The sequence below is a fragment of the Myotis brandtii genome, unplaced genomic scaffold (assembly GCF_000412655.1).
Source record: "Myotis brandtii unplaced genomic scaffold, ASM41265v1 scaffold915, whole genome shotgun sequence".
NCBI lineage: Eukaryota > Metazoa > Chordata > Mammalia > Chiroptera > Vespertilionidae > Myotis > Myotis brandtii.
In genome coordinates this window covers 1,436,974-1,450,409 of record NW_005371769.1, presented here as the reverse complement: position 1 = coordinate 1,450,409, position 13,436 = coordinate 1,436,974, and the positions used below count along the sequence as shown (strand labels likewise).

General features: G+C 61.6%; 2 protein-coding genes across 3 annotated transcripts in view; one reads left to right on the top strand and one right to left on the bottom strand.

The window, feature by feature from the left end:
• The first annotated feature begins 15 nt into the window (after positions 1-15).
• ADRM1 (adhesion regulating molecule 1) lies at positions 16-6,040 on the top strand. 2 transcript variants are annotated; one of them, XM_005885584.2, is made up of 9 exons: positions 16-677; positions 1,524-1,640; positions 3,008-3,131; positions 3,644-3,730; positions 4,282-4,363; positions 4,819-4,940; positions 5,284-5,441; positions 5,559-5,661; positions 5,804-6,040. In XM_005885584.2, exons 1-9 carry the CDS (start codon positions 465-467, stop codon positions 5,908-5,910), a joined length of 1,113 nt encoding a protein of 370 aa, XP_005885646.1. In that variant the 5' UTR covers positions 16-464; the 3' UTR covers positions 5,911-6,040. The 2 variants fall into 2 exon arrangements, with proteins under 2 accessions (XP_005885646.1, XP_005885645.1); XM_005885583.2 differs by having other exon boundaries at positions 19-677; positions 4,819-5,051.
• Positions 6,041-6,422: 382 nt separating this feature from the next.
• LAMA5 (laminin, alpha 5) overlaps positions 6,423-13,436 on the bottom strand; it is a 43,850-nt gene continuing 36,836 nt past the window's right edge. Inside the window, 23 exon segments of the mRNA XM_014532774.1 lie at positions 6,423-6,767; positions 6,901-7,020; positions 7,211-7,304; positions 7,385-7,518; positions 7,616-7,778; positions 7,885-8,055; positions 8,130-8,322; positions 8,394-8,539; positions 8,668-8,809; positions 8,893-9,069; positions 9,169-9,299; positions 9,482-9,625; positions 9,704-9,836; positions 9,938-10,106; positions 10,157-10,338; positions 10,411-10,544; positions 10,703-10,856; positions 10,933-11,069; positions 11,169-11,339; positions 11,420-11,568; positions 11,663-11,842; positions 12,635-12,745; positions 13,271-13,399. Of these exon segments, the coding sequence (XP_014388260.1) occupies positions 6,604-6,767; positions 6,901-7,020; positions 7,211-7,304; positions 7,385-7,518; positions 7,616-7,778; positions 7,885-8,055; positions 8,130-8,322; positions 8,394-8,539; positions 8,668-8,809; positions 8,893-9,069; positions 9,169-9,299; positions 9,482-9,625; positions 9,704-9,836; positions 9,938-10,106; positions 10,157-10,338; positions 10,411-10,544; positions 10,703-10,856; positions 10,933-11,069; positions 11,169-11,339; positions 11,420-11,568; positions 11,663-11,842; positions 12,635-12,745; positions 13,271-13,399 (3,428 nt within the window). The 3' untranslated portion in view covers positions 6,423-6,603.

The following is a 13,436-nucleotide window of genomic DNA, read 5'->3' as shown; positions in this document are numbered from 1 at the left end:
CAGGTGTGCGGGGTGGGGCGGGCCGTGCACCCCGCAGACTTTCTGTGTTTGGAGGGTGCACACCTGCAGCTCCGCGGGCCCGTGTCCGACAGAGATCAGGCGTTAGGCCAAAGCCTTGCGTCCCATCTGATGTTAGCGTGTCCCGTCCAAGTTTTTAAATTCTTGGGGGCGGGGGTCCCAGACTAAGGAACAAGTTTGCAAGTACAGAAAGTGGCCGCGCAGCGAGCGCTGAGCGTGCCGAGAGTAATTTCTTCTTTGAGAAACGTGAGACGTGGGTGTTGGCTCCATTGCTCAGGTGCCCGCAGGCTCCGAGCCTGCCCCCCCGCCGTGTTTTGAGCGGGTTCTGTCAGCTTTGGGGTGCTCCCTGGCGCCCAGCGTAGCAGAGCCCGGAGGGTTGGCGAGGGCGCGTTCACTGGGTCGGTGCCCACCGGCATTTGAGTGGTGACTGCTGGCCCTCTTTCAGGATGGCGACTTCAGGCGCGCTGTTTCCAAGCCTGGTGCCAGGCTCCCGTGGGTCCTCCAACAAGTATCTGGTGGAGTTTCGGGCAGGAAAAATGTCATTAAAAGGAACAACTGTCACCCCAGACAAAAGAAAAGGGCTCGTGTACATTCAGCAGATGGATGACTCCCTCATTCACTTCTGCTGGAAAGACAGGACGTCTGGGAACGTGGAAGACGTGAGTCTCTGCCCTCTGGGCGGCCACTGGCAGTGGCAGCATCACCGTGAGGCCGTGGGTGGGGTGTATGGCGTTGCTGTTTGGCTGCCCATGAGCTGTTTTGATGTGCTTATCGGTCTTCCCAGTCCCACTGATGACATAGGTTTCTCCCGTCACTGTATATGCTTTATTTACTTATTACATTTTTATGGATTTCAGAGGAAAAGAGAGAGAGAGATACACGAATGATGAGAGAGAATCATGGATCGACTGCCTCCTGCACACCCCACACTGGGGATCGAGCCCTCAACCCAGGCGTGTGCTCTGACCAGGAATCAAACTGTAACCTCCAGGTTCATAGGTCGATGCTCAACCACTGAGCCACACCAGCCGGGCGTCACTCTATATACTTTAAACTTTGAAGATTAGGTACTAGAGTGGGCGAAGCCATGTGAAAGTCCTGGCCTTTACTCCAGCCCACCAGACAGCTCCCTCCAGTGGTCATTCTACTTAGTGTTCTTTGTCCTTCAGACTAAATTGTTCTGTGTTAGGTTCAAGGGCAGGTCAGAGTTGGCTTTTTGACTCATCTAGGAATGTTCCCACGATGTTTCTATTAAAAAATCCTTCACGAGCCCGAGTTCCCTGTTCAGCACCAGGCCTGCGCCTGGCCCGCAAGCGCTTCTCCTTCCTGGGTGCCTCTGACCCTGGCTTATCCGCCCCGAGAGACCCTGCTGGTGAGGAGGGTGGTCTTGGCCCTGCGCCCTCCTCCCCGCCCTACACGCTGAGACAGCCCAGCATGTGTTCCTGGGAGGCTCGGGGGCTTGATGTGTCACGGGACCATGACTCTCCCCTCCTGTGGCTCTGCAGGACTTGATCATCTTCCCTGACGACTGTGAGTTCAAGCGCGTGCCGCAGTGCCCCAGCGGGAGGGTCTACGTGCTCAAGTTCAAGGCAGGGTCCAAACGGCTCTTCTTCTGGATGCAGGTGTGTAGGTTTTGTTTTCATGTTTTCTTTCCTCCTCGTCTTAGAGCTAGGTTAGAAACCTGCTCGCCAGATGGTAGAATTGGCTTCCACAACCAGCGGGGCTGACCAACATGCTGCCGCGGAGCCTGGAGTCCCCTGTGTGGCCCTGAGTGCCTTTCAAGGGGTGGAATGCCTTGGCAGCAGATGGGTGACTCCAGGCTAGGCTCCATCAGGGCCTTGATGGGCACTTGGCCTGTGGTTTGCTTGTCCCCAGTGCCCCCTCAAGGGTCACGAGGACCCCAGGGCAGAAGCCAGGATGACGGTGTATAGTCTCCAATGCAGTGTTCTCTCCGAGCTCTCTGAGCCTCCCGCTCCCCTAATGGAGTGCTCTAGAGTCCTGGGGTCAGCACACACGCGTGCCCACGGCTGTAGGCCGTCCTCCACCAAGTCCGGCTGTTGCCATGTCTTGGCTGCTTCTGCTCGAGGCAGTGCCGTGACAGTCGCCTTGTGCCGGTTACTGTGTGTGTGAGGGTAATGTGTGTGCTAAAATGGAGGAATGGCTTGCTGGTACAGTGGGCACACGTGTGCAGTTTTGACAGGTGTCAACATGTTCCCCCCCAGAGTCTGGACGTGGAGAGCCGGTGGGAAAGGGTTTCCTCTTGGGGGGCCCAGCTGCTCACTTGTGCCGAAGCAGCGGGGAAGTGGCCGGGACAGGGAGAGCATGCCTGGGCGCGCAGCCCGGCTCCAATCCAACTTCATTTGCAGACTCAGACGGGGCTGAGGTTTGCAGCCGCTGGGGCAGAGCTTGTTTCTCCAGTTTTGCCAAGAAATCTTGTCAGAGGTTCGCCTCACACTAGCTGTTTTACCAGTTTTGCTCATTTGACATCTCTCCTCCTGCGCGCCTGTTGAGTCCCTGTGTCCCCACACAAGCACATGCCCAGTGGCTGTGGACAGATCCATCTGGGCGCTCTGTCTGGCAGTTCTGGGCACTGACAGGGTCGCATGCCCGATGACCCCATCACACCCTGGGAGGGGCTCATTGTGGGGCCCTGTTGACCCCGAGGGGCCTGGGCCGGGTGTGGTGTGTGGGCACTGCCGTGGCAGAGGTCAGTTCATCGAGTGCATGTGTTGAAGGAAGGGCCTGGGGCTGTCTATGGTCGAAGGAAGCCTCAGGCCTGCAGGCCGGGACCTGCCCTGGCACGACTCGCGTTCTTAGTGCTTTTGTCTGTAACAGGCACGTCCGTCGTATGGGACTGCTGGGTCTTCTCCCTGGTGCCATGGGAACGTGGACAGTGACTTCATCTGTCTGAGCCTAGGTCCCTCATCTGTAAGTCTGGTCTGTGGTGGGCGGGCTGCTCAGCTGCGGCTGTTGTCCTGTCCTCCCACAGGAGCCTAAGACGGACCAGGACGAGGAGCATTGCCGGAAAGTCAACGAGTATCTGAACAACCCACCGATGCCCGGAGCACTGGGGGCAAGCGGGAGTGGAGGCCATGAGCTGTCTGCACTGGGCGGTAATGCTCCCCTCCCCCCGGGTGTGCTCAGAGGTCCCAGGAGGTGTCAGATGGCCCTTGATGATGCAGACCATTTGTGGTTTTTTAAAACTGATTTGAGAGAGCGGGGGAAGGGGAGAGAAGCATTGCTTGCTGCTGCTCTTGTGCGCTCACTGGTGGGTCCTCATGTGCCTTGACCAGGGATCACACTCGCCATCTTGGCCTCGTGGGGTGGTGCTCTAGCCACTGAGTCCCTGGCCGTGGCTCAGACCAGCTGTCTTAAGTGCAAGTGAGGAGTCCCAGGTAGAAACCCTTCCCAGGTCCCCACTCCCATCCTCATAGGCGAGAACAATGTCAGAGACTCACCCACCGACTCATTTCATGCAGCACTCATGGAGGGGCAGTCCTGGGCTGTCGGGCTTAGCTCCTCCTCGCCTGGAGGCGCCAGCAGTATGAGCCCTTCCCAGAGCACCTTCCCGAGGCACTGCGGGCGGGCGCAGGCGGGCCCTGACCTGAGCACCTCTGTCTTCCAGGCGAGGGCGGCCTGCAGAGCCTGCTGGGGAACATGAGCCACAGCCAGCTCATGCAGCTCATCGGACCCGCCGGCCTCGGAGGACTGGGTAACGCCCTCTGGCCCCGGGGCCTTTGTTTTAATTCGGACAACCTTCAGCTTGTGGTTGCTTTTGCCTTGGAGTCCGTTTCCTTTAAGCTCCTGTTTGGCTGAGTGGTGTCTATGTGTTCCCTGCGTTGCCTTCTCTGGAGGAGGGCCTGTGAGCCTTCTGGTTTGAGCGGGAGCCGAGTGGGCAAGGCCTTCCAGGGCCCCCAGTGAGGACCCCGCTGTGTGGCTCAGGGGAGCCTGGCCGGCTGAGGAGGGGCCTGCTGCCACCTTCGGGGTTTGGGTGGGTGTGTCTCACAGACAGCTAGGATGCACTTCTCTGCTGGATTTGCGCTGCTATTACCTTGACCCCAAGCGTAATGAACGGAACAGAGGCATTGACTTAGGAATTGGCTTCCAGAACACTGATCTGAGCAGGCACCACCCGCTCACAGGGTCCACACCTCCCCCTGCTCGTCCCTTGACTTCCGTGCGGGGCATTTCTGCTGCTTTGGTGGGCGAGGCGGGCGCTCCAGGTGAGTGACATCTGAGCGTGCGTCTCCTTGCTCCTCGTAGGTGGGCTGGGGGCCCTGACTGGGCCAGGCCTGGCCAGCTTACTGGGGAGTGGAGGGCCTCCGGCGAGCAGCTCCTCATCCAGGTGAGCCTTGCCCCTGCCCCTGCTGCACCCTCGGGTGCCACCAGGAGTGAGTGCCCTTCTTCAAGAGGACTGGGCACAAGACTGCTTTCAGGGCTCACTCCTATAGTTCGTTACTGGAGAAGTTTCTCTGAACGTGTAGAGCACCCGAAACCATGAGGAGGCGCAGCGTTCTCTCCAGAGCGTGAAGCCGCCTCTTGGCTTGCTTCTGCAGCTGCCATTAGCCACTGATGCTCGTTCTTCTCTTCCTAATGGAAGAGTCAGAAGGAGAGAATGCCTTCTGAGTGGCTTTTGAAAAAAAAGAAGACTGGACAGAGGAGATGCAGGACAAAGTGGGCTTCTGGGAGGGTCCTTTCATAGCCCAGGTTCTTCCCGGTGCAGGGCCTTTGGGGCAGGACCAACGTGGTGAGGGTACCTATGTGGGCGCCTGGCGGCTCCACCTGCCCTGCTCTTCCCAGCTCCCGGAGCCAGTCAGCAGCGGTGACCCCGTCCTCCACCGCCTCTTCTGCCCGAGCCACCCCAGCCCCTTCTGCTCCAGCAGCTGCCTCGGTGACCAGCCCGAGTCCCACGCCCAATCCAGGTAATGGAACCAGCACGGCAGCCAGCCCAACCCAGCCCATCCAGCTGAGCGACCTCCAGAACATTCTAGCCACTATGAACGTGCCGGCCGGGCCAGGAGGCAGCCAGCAAGGTAACGCGCCTCGGTTCCAGGGGTGAAGGTGCCCGCTGCCCCCTGCCCACTGGCTTCCCCAGGCACAGCCGAGCGTGTCCCTGGGCCGAGCTGCCGTCCTACACATGGGCTGCCGTTGCTCCCTCATCTCTCGTCACACCGCACCCAGCAGAGCACAGCCTAGTTCGTCGCAGCCCTGCGAATGGGCACCTGGGCCGGCCTCAGCCCTCATGGCCGTGTGCTTGCGTCCTAGTTGACCTGGCCAGTGTCTTGACGCCCGAGATCATGGCACCTATCCTCGCCAACGCTGACGTCCAGGAGCGCCTGCTACCCTACCTGCCCTCTGGGGAGTCGCTGCCACAGACCGCAGAGGAGATCCAGAACACACTGACTTCCCCCCAGTTCCAGCAGGTAATGCCGCGGCCCAGCTGCCTGTCTTTACCTCGGCGCCCATCACCAAGAGTCCCTGGCCTGCTGTCCGTGGCCCCGCCCCGTGCTTGCTCAGAGACGTCTGGCTCTTCTTTGCAGGCCCTGGGCATGTTCAGTGCGGCCTTGGCCTCAGGGCAGCTGGGCCCCCTCATGTGCCAGTTTGGCCTGCCTGCAGAGGCCGTGGAGGCCGCCAACAAGGGTGGTAAGTATTGCTCCTCCGCCTGCTGCTATGGCAGGACTTGGCGTCCTGTGGTGAAAGGCACAAGCCTCCTTGTTTGCACAACATAGGGCTGGCTGTCCCCAAGGCCCAGGAAGTTGGCCTCAGGCTTTTCAATGCGTTGTAGATGTGGAAGCTTTTGCCAAAGCGATGCAGAACAGTGCCAGATCGGAGCAGAAGGAGGGCGATGGGAAGGACAAGAAGGACGAAGAGGAGGACATGAGCTTAGATTAAGTTATTTGCTGTCTTTTACGGGCGGGGCTCCTGGCTGTGTGGACGAGCAGTGTGTTTGTGGGCCGTCGCACACCCTCACACCTCTGTTCTAACTTGCTAATAAATAAAAGTTTTTTCTTTTATCTGCCAACTCTGGTGTTTCTGCGCCCCGTCCCTGTGACAAGCTGTCCCTTGGTCTGCGGTGTTGGGTATTGTGACTTTGAGGTGAAAGGCCTGGGGAGGTGGACCATGAGCCCCGCCCACCCCCCAGGCTCTCCCCACCTGTCCCGTGCTGTCCCTCTTTCTACATTTAAAAGTCAACACTCATAGGGCATGTGCGGGGGGTGGGAACCACGGGGAGAGGTCAGTGGGGGAAAGGAGACATGTAATACTTTAAACAAGAATGAGAAAACAGGTGTTAAAAAAAAAGTTGACACTCAGTTACATAAGCTCCTTTTTAATTTTTGTTTCAAGAGAAGGGACCAGTGATTTACAGATTTCTCAAATTGATGGAAGGAAAATCTCACAATTATAAATGATACAAAAAAACCCATTTTATTGTATTTTAAAGTTTCATTTAAAAAGTCAGACATAACTTAAACCATTTCCTGTAGACTCAAGTCTAGGTAAGTTTATACAAACTTCATCTAGGAGACTGGCGGAGGGTGGTGGTGTCAGCAAGCTGTTAGGACAGCAGGCGCCCTGAAGGTCCTCCTATGTGGCCGGGCAGCCACTGGCCCCCACCGCGCCCTGGACACCCGCAGAGCGCGGCAAGGTGACAAAGGCCCGGTTCACCATCAGATTCCTCATGCAGCCTTGGTAGAATGGAGGCCAAGGGTGTGTGGGGGTGGGGTGCCCAGCCTGTGTGTCCGAGGGTCCTGGGGTGCAGGGGAAGAGGAAGGGAGACAGGTTGGAGCAGATTCCCACCATGGAGGGTGGAGTGAGAGCAGGTGACCCTGGTGCCTGGTCCCCGAGGGGCAGCTCCCCCACCTAGGCTGAGGTCACACTCACCGGGCAGGCCCCCCAAGTGCAGAGGCACTGGGGTGCTGTCTGAGGCCCGCAGCATGGGACCCAGGGTCTGGTTGCTCTGGGAGTCCACCTCCAGCCGGAGGGCGGTCCTGCTTTTGGTCACTGTGGGACATAGGCTCCTTGTGGCTGGACTGGGAGGGCCTCTCGGCAGCCGCAGAGCGAGAGGGCCCACCTGGAGTTTGGCCTCTGCAGCTTCGTCCTCCCGAGTCCCTCCCAGGCTCTCTGCTCTGCAGAAGCAGGGCTGCGGGGTGTCGGGAGTATCTCTGGTTGTGGGACAGGGGGCCCAGCTCACCTGCCAGTTGGTGCCACTGCCCGTCACACAGCTCCTTGGAGAGTGTCACTGATGCGGAGAACTCGCCAGCACCATCGTCTGCCCACAGCAGGACCTGGGTGGGGGCTGGGCATCAGGAGGGCCCTGCCAACCCCAATTCTGCCCTTTGGCCATGGACCCCCCACCCCGACTTACCTGCTTCTCCAGCACCTGCAGCTCTAGGTAGGGGGGCACCTGGAACTGGCCCAGGTGGAAGATGAGGCCTGTGGCTGTCTGGGGCCGCACCTCCAGCCTCAGGCTCACGTCAGGAAGGGTGGTCCCCAGGGTGTCTGTGGGGAGGGCCTGTGAGGGGACGAGGGCCTGGCCATGGCTCCCTCAACCCCACAGCCCAGGGCACATGCAAGGAGTGGGGGACAGCAGACAGACCTAGAGTGATGGCTCCCCTACTGCCGGCAAAGAACAGACCCATCTCCAGGGGTTCTGACAAGCAGGGTGTGACCCCCACCATTCGGCTGGGGGTACTCAGGGGCTGCCCGTCCACCATCAGTCTCCTCACACAACCGCTGAACCAGGAGCTGCTGATAAACATCTGTGGGGGCACAGGTGGGTGGACATGGGGTCAGGTTCAGGGGGTGCTGAGGAGGGTGGGCTGGGCTGGGACCGGGCAGGGGATGCGGGGGAGAGGCAGTTCTCACTGGGAGCTTGGGGCCGTGGACAGGAAGACCCCCCACAAAGAGCGTGTAGGGCTGGGGGCCTTCTGCCCCCTGATACTGCTGGCCAGGCTCCTGGCCAGGCTGCTCCTGGCTCTGAGTCCAGACTCCGTCCACCTGCAGCTGGATCCGAGTCCTCTCCCATCGCACAGACACCTGGCGGTGGGAAGAGGCACATCAGGCGGGAGCCCCCAGGGCCCCGCCCACATCCCCTCTCTTCAGTCCCTCACCTTGTGCCACTGGTCAGCTTTTGAACGCTGGTGACTCAGGACGCGGAGCTCGGGCCCTGGGCCTTGTGTCTGAGCCACAAAGTATCTGTGGCTCAGGAAGAGCGCCAGGGAGGGGCTGCCCGCCGCCAGGGGCACGGCGAGGAGCAGGAGTCCTCTTCGGGTGCGAGGGCGGACCACCATGGAGAAGTGGGCCCTGGAAGCCAGCAGCCAGACGGTGTCAGCCTGGGCAGCCCTCACCCCCGCCCCCACCTGGCCCGGTCTTACCAGTTCTCAAAGGGTGCCAGGACGGCTGTGAACTCCAGATAACTGGACAGGGGACCTCCAAACTGGTAGGTGCCGTGGATGGTCCCAAGGGGCCGAGGAGGCGTGCAGGCGGAGTCCTGGGTGGGCTGCCGGGTGTGCCGGGAGACCTGTGGGGTCAGATGGGGATGCGGGGGTGCTGAAGGGCCATCTTCTGCCCACCCCCAGCTCCACCTGCCTCCTGCCCTTTACCCTCACCCCCTGCCCTTGTCTCTCCCCCAACGCCTGTGGTGCCCACCTTCTGAGCCACTGTGGCCTGTAGTCCTCGAGGTGCCTGCACTGGTGTCTGGGTGCCAGGGGCTGCTGGGGCACACCCTGAGCTCACGTTGATACCGCCCACGTTCTGCTGCAGGTCGAGCACACGCTGGGGCCCCATGAGCCTGTGAGGACAGCGAGGGCAGTCAGCAGCTGGAGGCACCCAAGCAGGTGGGGTCAGCACAGCCCCCGACACCGCTCAGCGCACCGTTGCACAAACACGTTGGTGATGCAGCCGCTGAAGTTACGGATGGTGTTGGACGCCCCCAAGCCTCCCAGGAGGAGCCGATGGGGCCCCTCAGGCTGTGGCTGTGGCTGGGGTCTGGGGGGCGGCCCCTGGTGGGGCTTCATCTGCTGAAGCTGGTCGTCCACGTAGAGCCAGACCCTGTGAGGAGAGCAGTGTTTCGCCACCCTGTCCACACACCTGCAGCAGCTGCACCCAAGACCCCGGCTCCGCTGCCGCCCCACCCTGTCCCCGGCTCACCCTGTGGTGTTGCTATAGAAAGCGACGTAATGGGGGGAACCATCAGCAAAGCCCCCTGGCGTCTTCACCTCGGTCGTCACAAACCGGAGTGTCACGTGGCCCTGCTGCAGGGACACCTCACATGGCCCAACCTGGGGACAGTGGTCAGGTCAGCGGACCAAGCCAGGGGCCCAGACTTCCTCCAGCCACGTGGGCCCCACACTCTGCTGCAGTTAGTTTCAGGGAGGGCTGGGCAGAGGTGAGACTCGGGGAGGGAGGGCTAGGTCAGGCTTGGGGAGCAGCAGGCGGTCAGACCAAGACTGGGTGGACACACCGGGGACGCTCTGTGGTACAGCAGACCGCTGTCCTGGGTGCTGCGGAAGCCGAAGCCGGAGTAGACGCTGCTGGTGAGGGGGGCCACATCTGGGAGCTCCAGGGGCAGGAAGCCATGGCCATGGAACGTCATGGCCCGTCCCACCTACAAGGAGTGGACTGTGAGGGCCCCAGCAAGCCTGCTGGAGAGGGGGCTGCTGGCTGGAGTGGGTGGGGGGCTCACCAGCAAGTCCGCGGTGCAGCCGGCACTGATGCCCGTGGTGTTCAGCCGCTTGAGATCCACATACTTGCCCAGAGCTTTGATGCCCTTGATGCAGCCACGCACGGAGCCTCCGGATGGGAAGAGCTGGCGCAGGCTGTCGGGCAAACAAGTATTGGGGCACTGGCCTTGGGGAGGGAAGGGGGGCTGGGTGTGGCTGAGACAGCGGGGGACCCTGCCTGCCCTGCGTGTGCTCACCTCGGGGGCAGCTGGTCCGGAGGCGCACCCCCCAAGTAGTAGGCGTTGGCCAGCTCCAGTACATTCTCCTGCTCCATACTGAACACAGTGGCCCTCTCCACGCGCACCAGCACGCGCTTGCGGCTGTCCCCCAACAGGAACACCTGGATCTGATGGCAGGTCAGGGATCCTTAGCACCTGCGGTGTTCCTGCTGCCAGCCCAGCCCCGCCTCGCCCTGCCCACAGGCGGCGGGCTCGCCTGGTGCTGCAGGAAGAAGATGATCCCCCTGTAGGACACCAGCCGCAGCTCCTGCTCGAAGCGCTTGGTGCTGCTGATCTGACTCTCCACTCGGATGCGGGCAAAGCCAGAGCCCTCCAGGTAGGAGCCGTCTGTGAGCCACGGGTCTCCAGTCGACTTGGTGCTGCAGGTCAGAGGTCACAGTCAGTGGGGAGTGGGCCGAGGAGGGAGAAGGGCGGGCCCAGGCCGCACATACCGTGCACAAGGCTTATCCACAGCTGTGTTGAGCTGGAAGGTCTTCTCGAAGTTGTAGAGACTGACCACCGCCTCGTTGAGCGTGCCCATCTCAATGCAGCCCCGGTAGCGGGGGAAGCGGAGGGGCTCCGGGGGCTGCGGGCACAGCACCTGGTCAGGGCGCCTCCCCGCCCAAGGCAGGCCCCAGAGGAGGGGCTCAGGCTGCGCAGACCCACTGAAGCCAGAAGCCCAGCAGGACTCGCTGGGACAAGAGTGCAGAGGGGTGGCCGAGGGGCAGGCCCTGCCAGGCTCACCGTGAAGTTGCTGGGGTAGCCGCCCACATAGAAGACAAAGTCGTCAGGCTGCAGGCTGAGTAGCCCCTCGGGCCCAGGGGCCACTGTGTCGCCCTTGGTCTCGTGGCTCATCTGTTTCTCCACAGTGACAGACATGTGGCCAAACTGTAGGGTCCTGAGGGCAGAGCGAAGGGGTTGGAGCGGACGTGCAGCCTGCCAGGGGGCGGGGGAGCGCGGGGCAGGCCTCCCACCTCTCAAGGCTGATGGCTGCAAATTCCTCCCCAATGTTCTCGTCGATGCTGAGGGTCGCGGGGCCTGCGCCCCCCAGGCGGTATACCCAGTGCACCTTCTGGTTACGCAGAGCCACGCCCATGTAGTCGCCAGTGGCCTGTGGTGGTGGGAGACTCGGTGGGACAGGAACCCAGTATGGCCCACCCACTCCAACCTGATGCCCATCTCTACCCAGCCTGCCAAGCTGGCCCAGTACCTGGCGGCTGCCCATATAGAGCACAAACTGATCCTCAGAGACCTGGTCGGACGTTGGCTCTGGGCTCTGGAGGTAGAACTTGAGGGCAGTGTAGGCAGCAAGGTCAGTGAGGTCCCGAGGGGCACGCAGCTGCACCCCCGAGCGCCCGTTGAACTTCATGGACACCTTGACCTGTGTGCAGGGTGCATGGCCCATCAGCATCCACCACCCAGTCCCCCAGATGCCCCCCTTCTTCTGGCACTCGTGCCCACCTTGCTGGCAGCTCCTCGGGCCTGGGCAATGAGCTCCCGCACACGGCCGATGCTGGCGGACAGGGCCAGGCTGGCGTTGTGCCCCCCACGGTTCTCTAGCAGGTTCAGCTTGGCCAGCAACTGTGGCAGCGTCTTCTCCAGGGTAGACACTGCAGAGGGGTGGGGGAAGGGGGATGTGGCCTGAGAGCCCTGCTTCCCCCGGCCCACCTGCTCTCACGGGTGCTGCGTGCATAGGGGGCCCACCTGAGCGTCCAGCGTCCAGCACCACCTGCCCCAGGTCCTGGCTCTGCAGACCCCCGTACTGGCCTTGCCACTGCTCCACATTTCTCTGCATGTCTCGGAGCCGGGACTGCACTCGGGCGGCCGTGTCCTGTGCTTTGGTGGCCACAGCCTTGGCGTGAGCAATCTTCTTGCTGGTCTCGTCTGTGGCAGGCAGTGGGCAGGCTTCAGAAGGGTCAAGAGAAGACCCTCCTGGCCTCCCCTCCCATCAGGGACATCACCAAGTCCCCTCCACTAGGACTAGCACCGGGGGCGCTGAGGACATGGAAACCCACCCTCCCTCCCCCACCAGATGGCTTCTCCGTGCCAGCCTCTTGGGCCAGAGCAGGGTCACCCTGAGCCTCCGCTCAGCCCTGTCTCCCCATAGCCACCACTGCCACCCCCAGGCCATGCTCATCTCCCTGTGGCCCTGCCAGAGCCCCTGCGCCCCATGGCCACGCTCACGATGATGCTCTGCCCTGGGCGGCCACAGGGATTCCTCCAAAGCCAGTCAGCTATGGCTCCTCTGCTGCGAGCCGCCTGGGCTCTGCCACCCGAGCCTCCACCTGGCTCTCCTGCCACACCAGTCCCCTTGCACCCCCACCCACCTCCGTGCCTGCCTACAGACTGTATCTTCCCCGATGTCCCAGCATCCTGACCTCCCTCCCCCATAATTTCTCTCCAAAGCACTTCCTGTCCCTTCCCAGTTTTCACTTGCTACTTGGGTCTATTTTGTTTGGTGTTTGTCTCCCAACCAGAGGCGGGTCTCCAGGTCCAGGGTCGCCCCCTTCGGGGTTCTCTTCAGCTGTCCTGGTCACCATTTTGCATGGCACAGGTGTGGATGTGCCCCCACCACAGAGCCCTATGGGGCAGGGCTGGCTGGAGTGGCCGGGCAGGTGTCTGTTCACCTCTGGGGACAAGCAGTGAGGGCAAGGGCAGGAAGGAGGCACAACCTACCTGTGTCCATAGCCAGCATGGCCTGCACCTCCTGCACCCGGGCTGCCAGCTGCTCCTTCTTGGCCCGGGTATCACGGAGCTGGGTCCCAGTTCCCTGGAGGGTGGCCCTCACTGCAGAGGAGGCAGCCATAGCACCAAAGAGCCCCCACCCCCAGTGCACGTGTGCAGCCCACTTTGGCTCCCCTGACCACAGAGGTCTAAGGCAGGCAATGCCCACTGAGAGATGAAGACATCCAGTCAACAGGGCTCTGGCTCAAGGGGAGGGGTGAGAGTACCCTGAGTCTCAGGGCTGCCTCCCAGTCCCACAGCAAATATGTAATCCTCCCCATTTTATAGACGAAAGCATGGAGGCTCAGAAAAGCCAAGCCATTGGCCACAATTCTAGCTAAAGGGGGACCCTTCCCACTCCCCGCCTGCCCTTTCTCATCCAAAAGTCTGCCATGCACACAGCCTCCAGCCAGGGCAGCAGGAGGAACCATCAGCTGGTCCCGTGCCCTCTGCCCTCTACAGCCCCAGGGTGGACACACCAAGCCAGTGGGGAGCAGGGTCCCCACAAGGGGCAGCTGCCACTGGAACAATGCACAAACCCACACACGTGCCCAGAAGCTGAGGGTCCCTGCAGAGCCCAGCACTCACCGTGGCCCAGCCTCTGCTGCTCCCTGAGAATAGCCTGCTCCAGGGCACTGCTGTTGGCCCGCAGCTCCCGGGCTCGGGGCGCCAGGCCCTGCTGCACCGCCATCTGCAGACATAGGGACAGGGCACACTTCATACCCACGCAGTGGGAGCAGCAGGGCAGGGGCAG

Coding starts and splice junctions, on each gene's coding strand:
- ADRM1 (XM_005885583.2), top strand. CDS start 465: ATGGCGACTTCAGGCGCGCTGTTTCCAAGCCTGGTGCCAGGCTCCCGT. Junction 5,052..5,283: donor GCCAGGAGGCAGCCAGCAAG/GTAACGCGCCTC, acceptor CTTGCGTCCTAG/TTGACCTGGCCAGTGTCTTG. Junction 5,662..5,803: donor GGAGGCCGCCAACAAGGGTG/GTAAGTATTGCT, acceptor AATGCGTTGTAG/ATGTGGAAGCTTTTGCCAAA.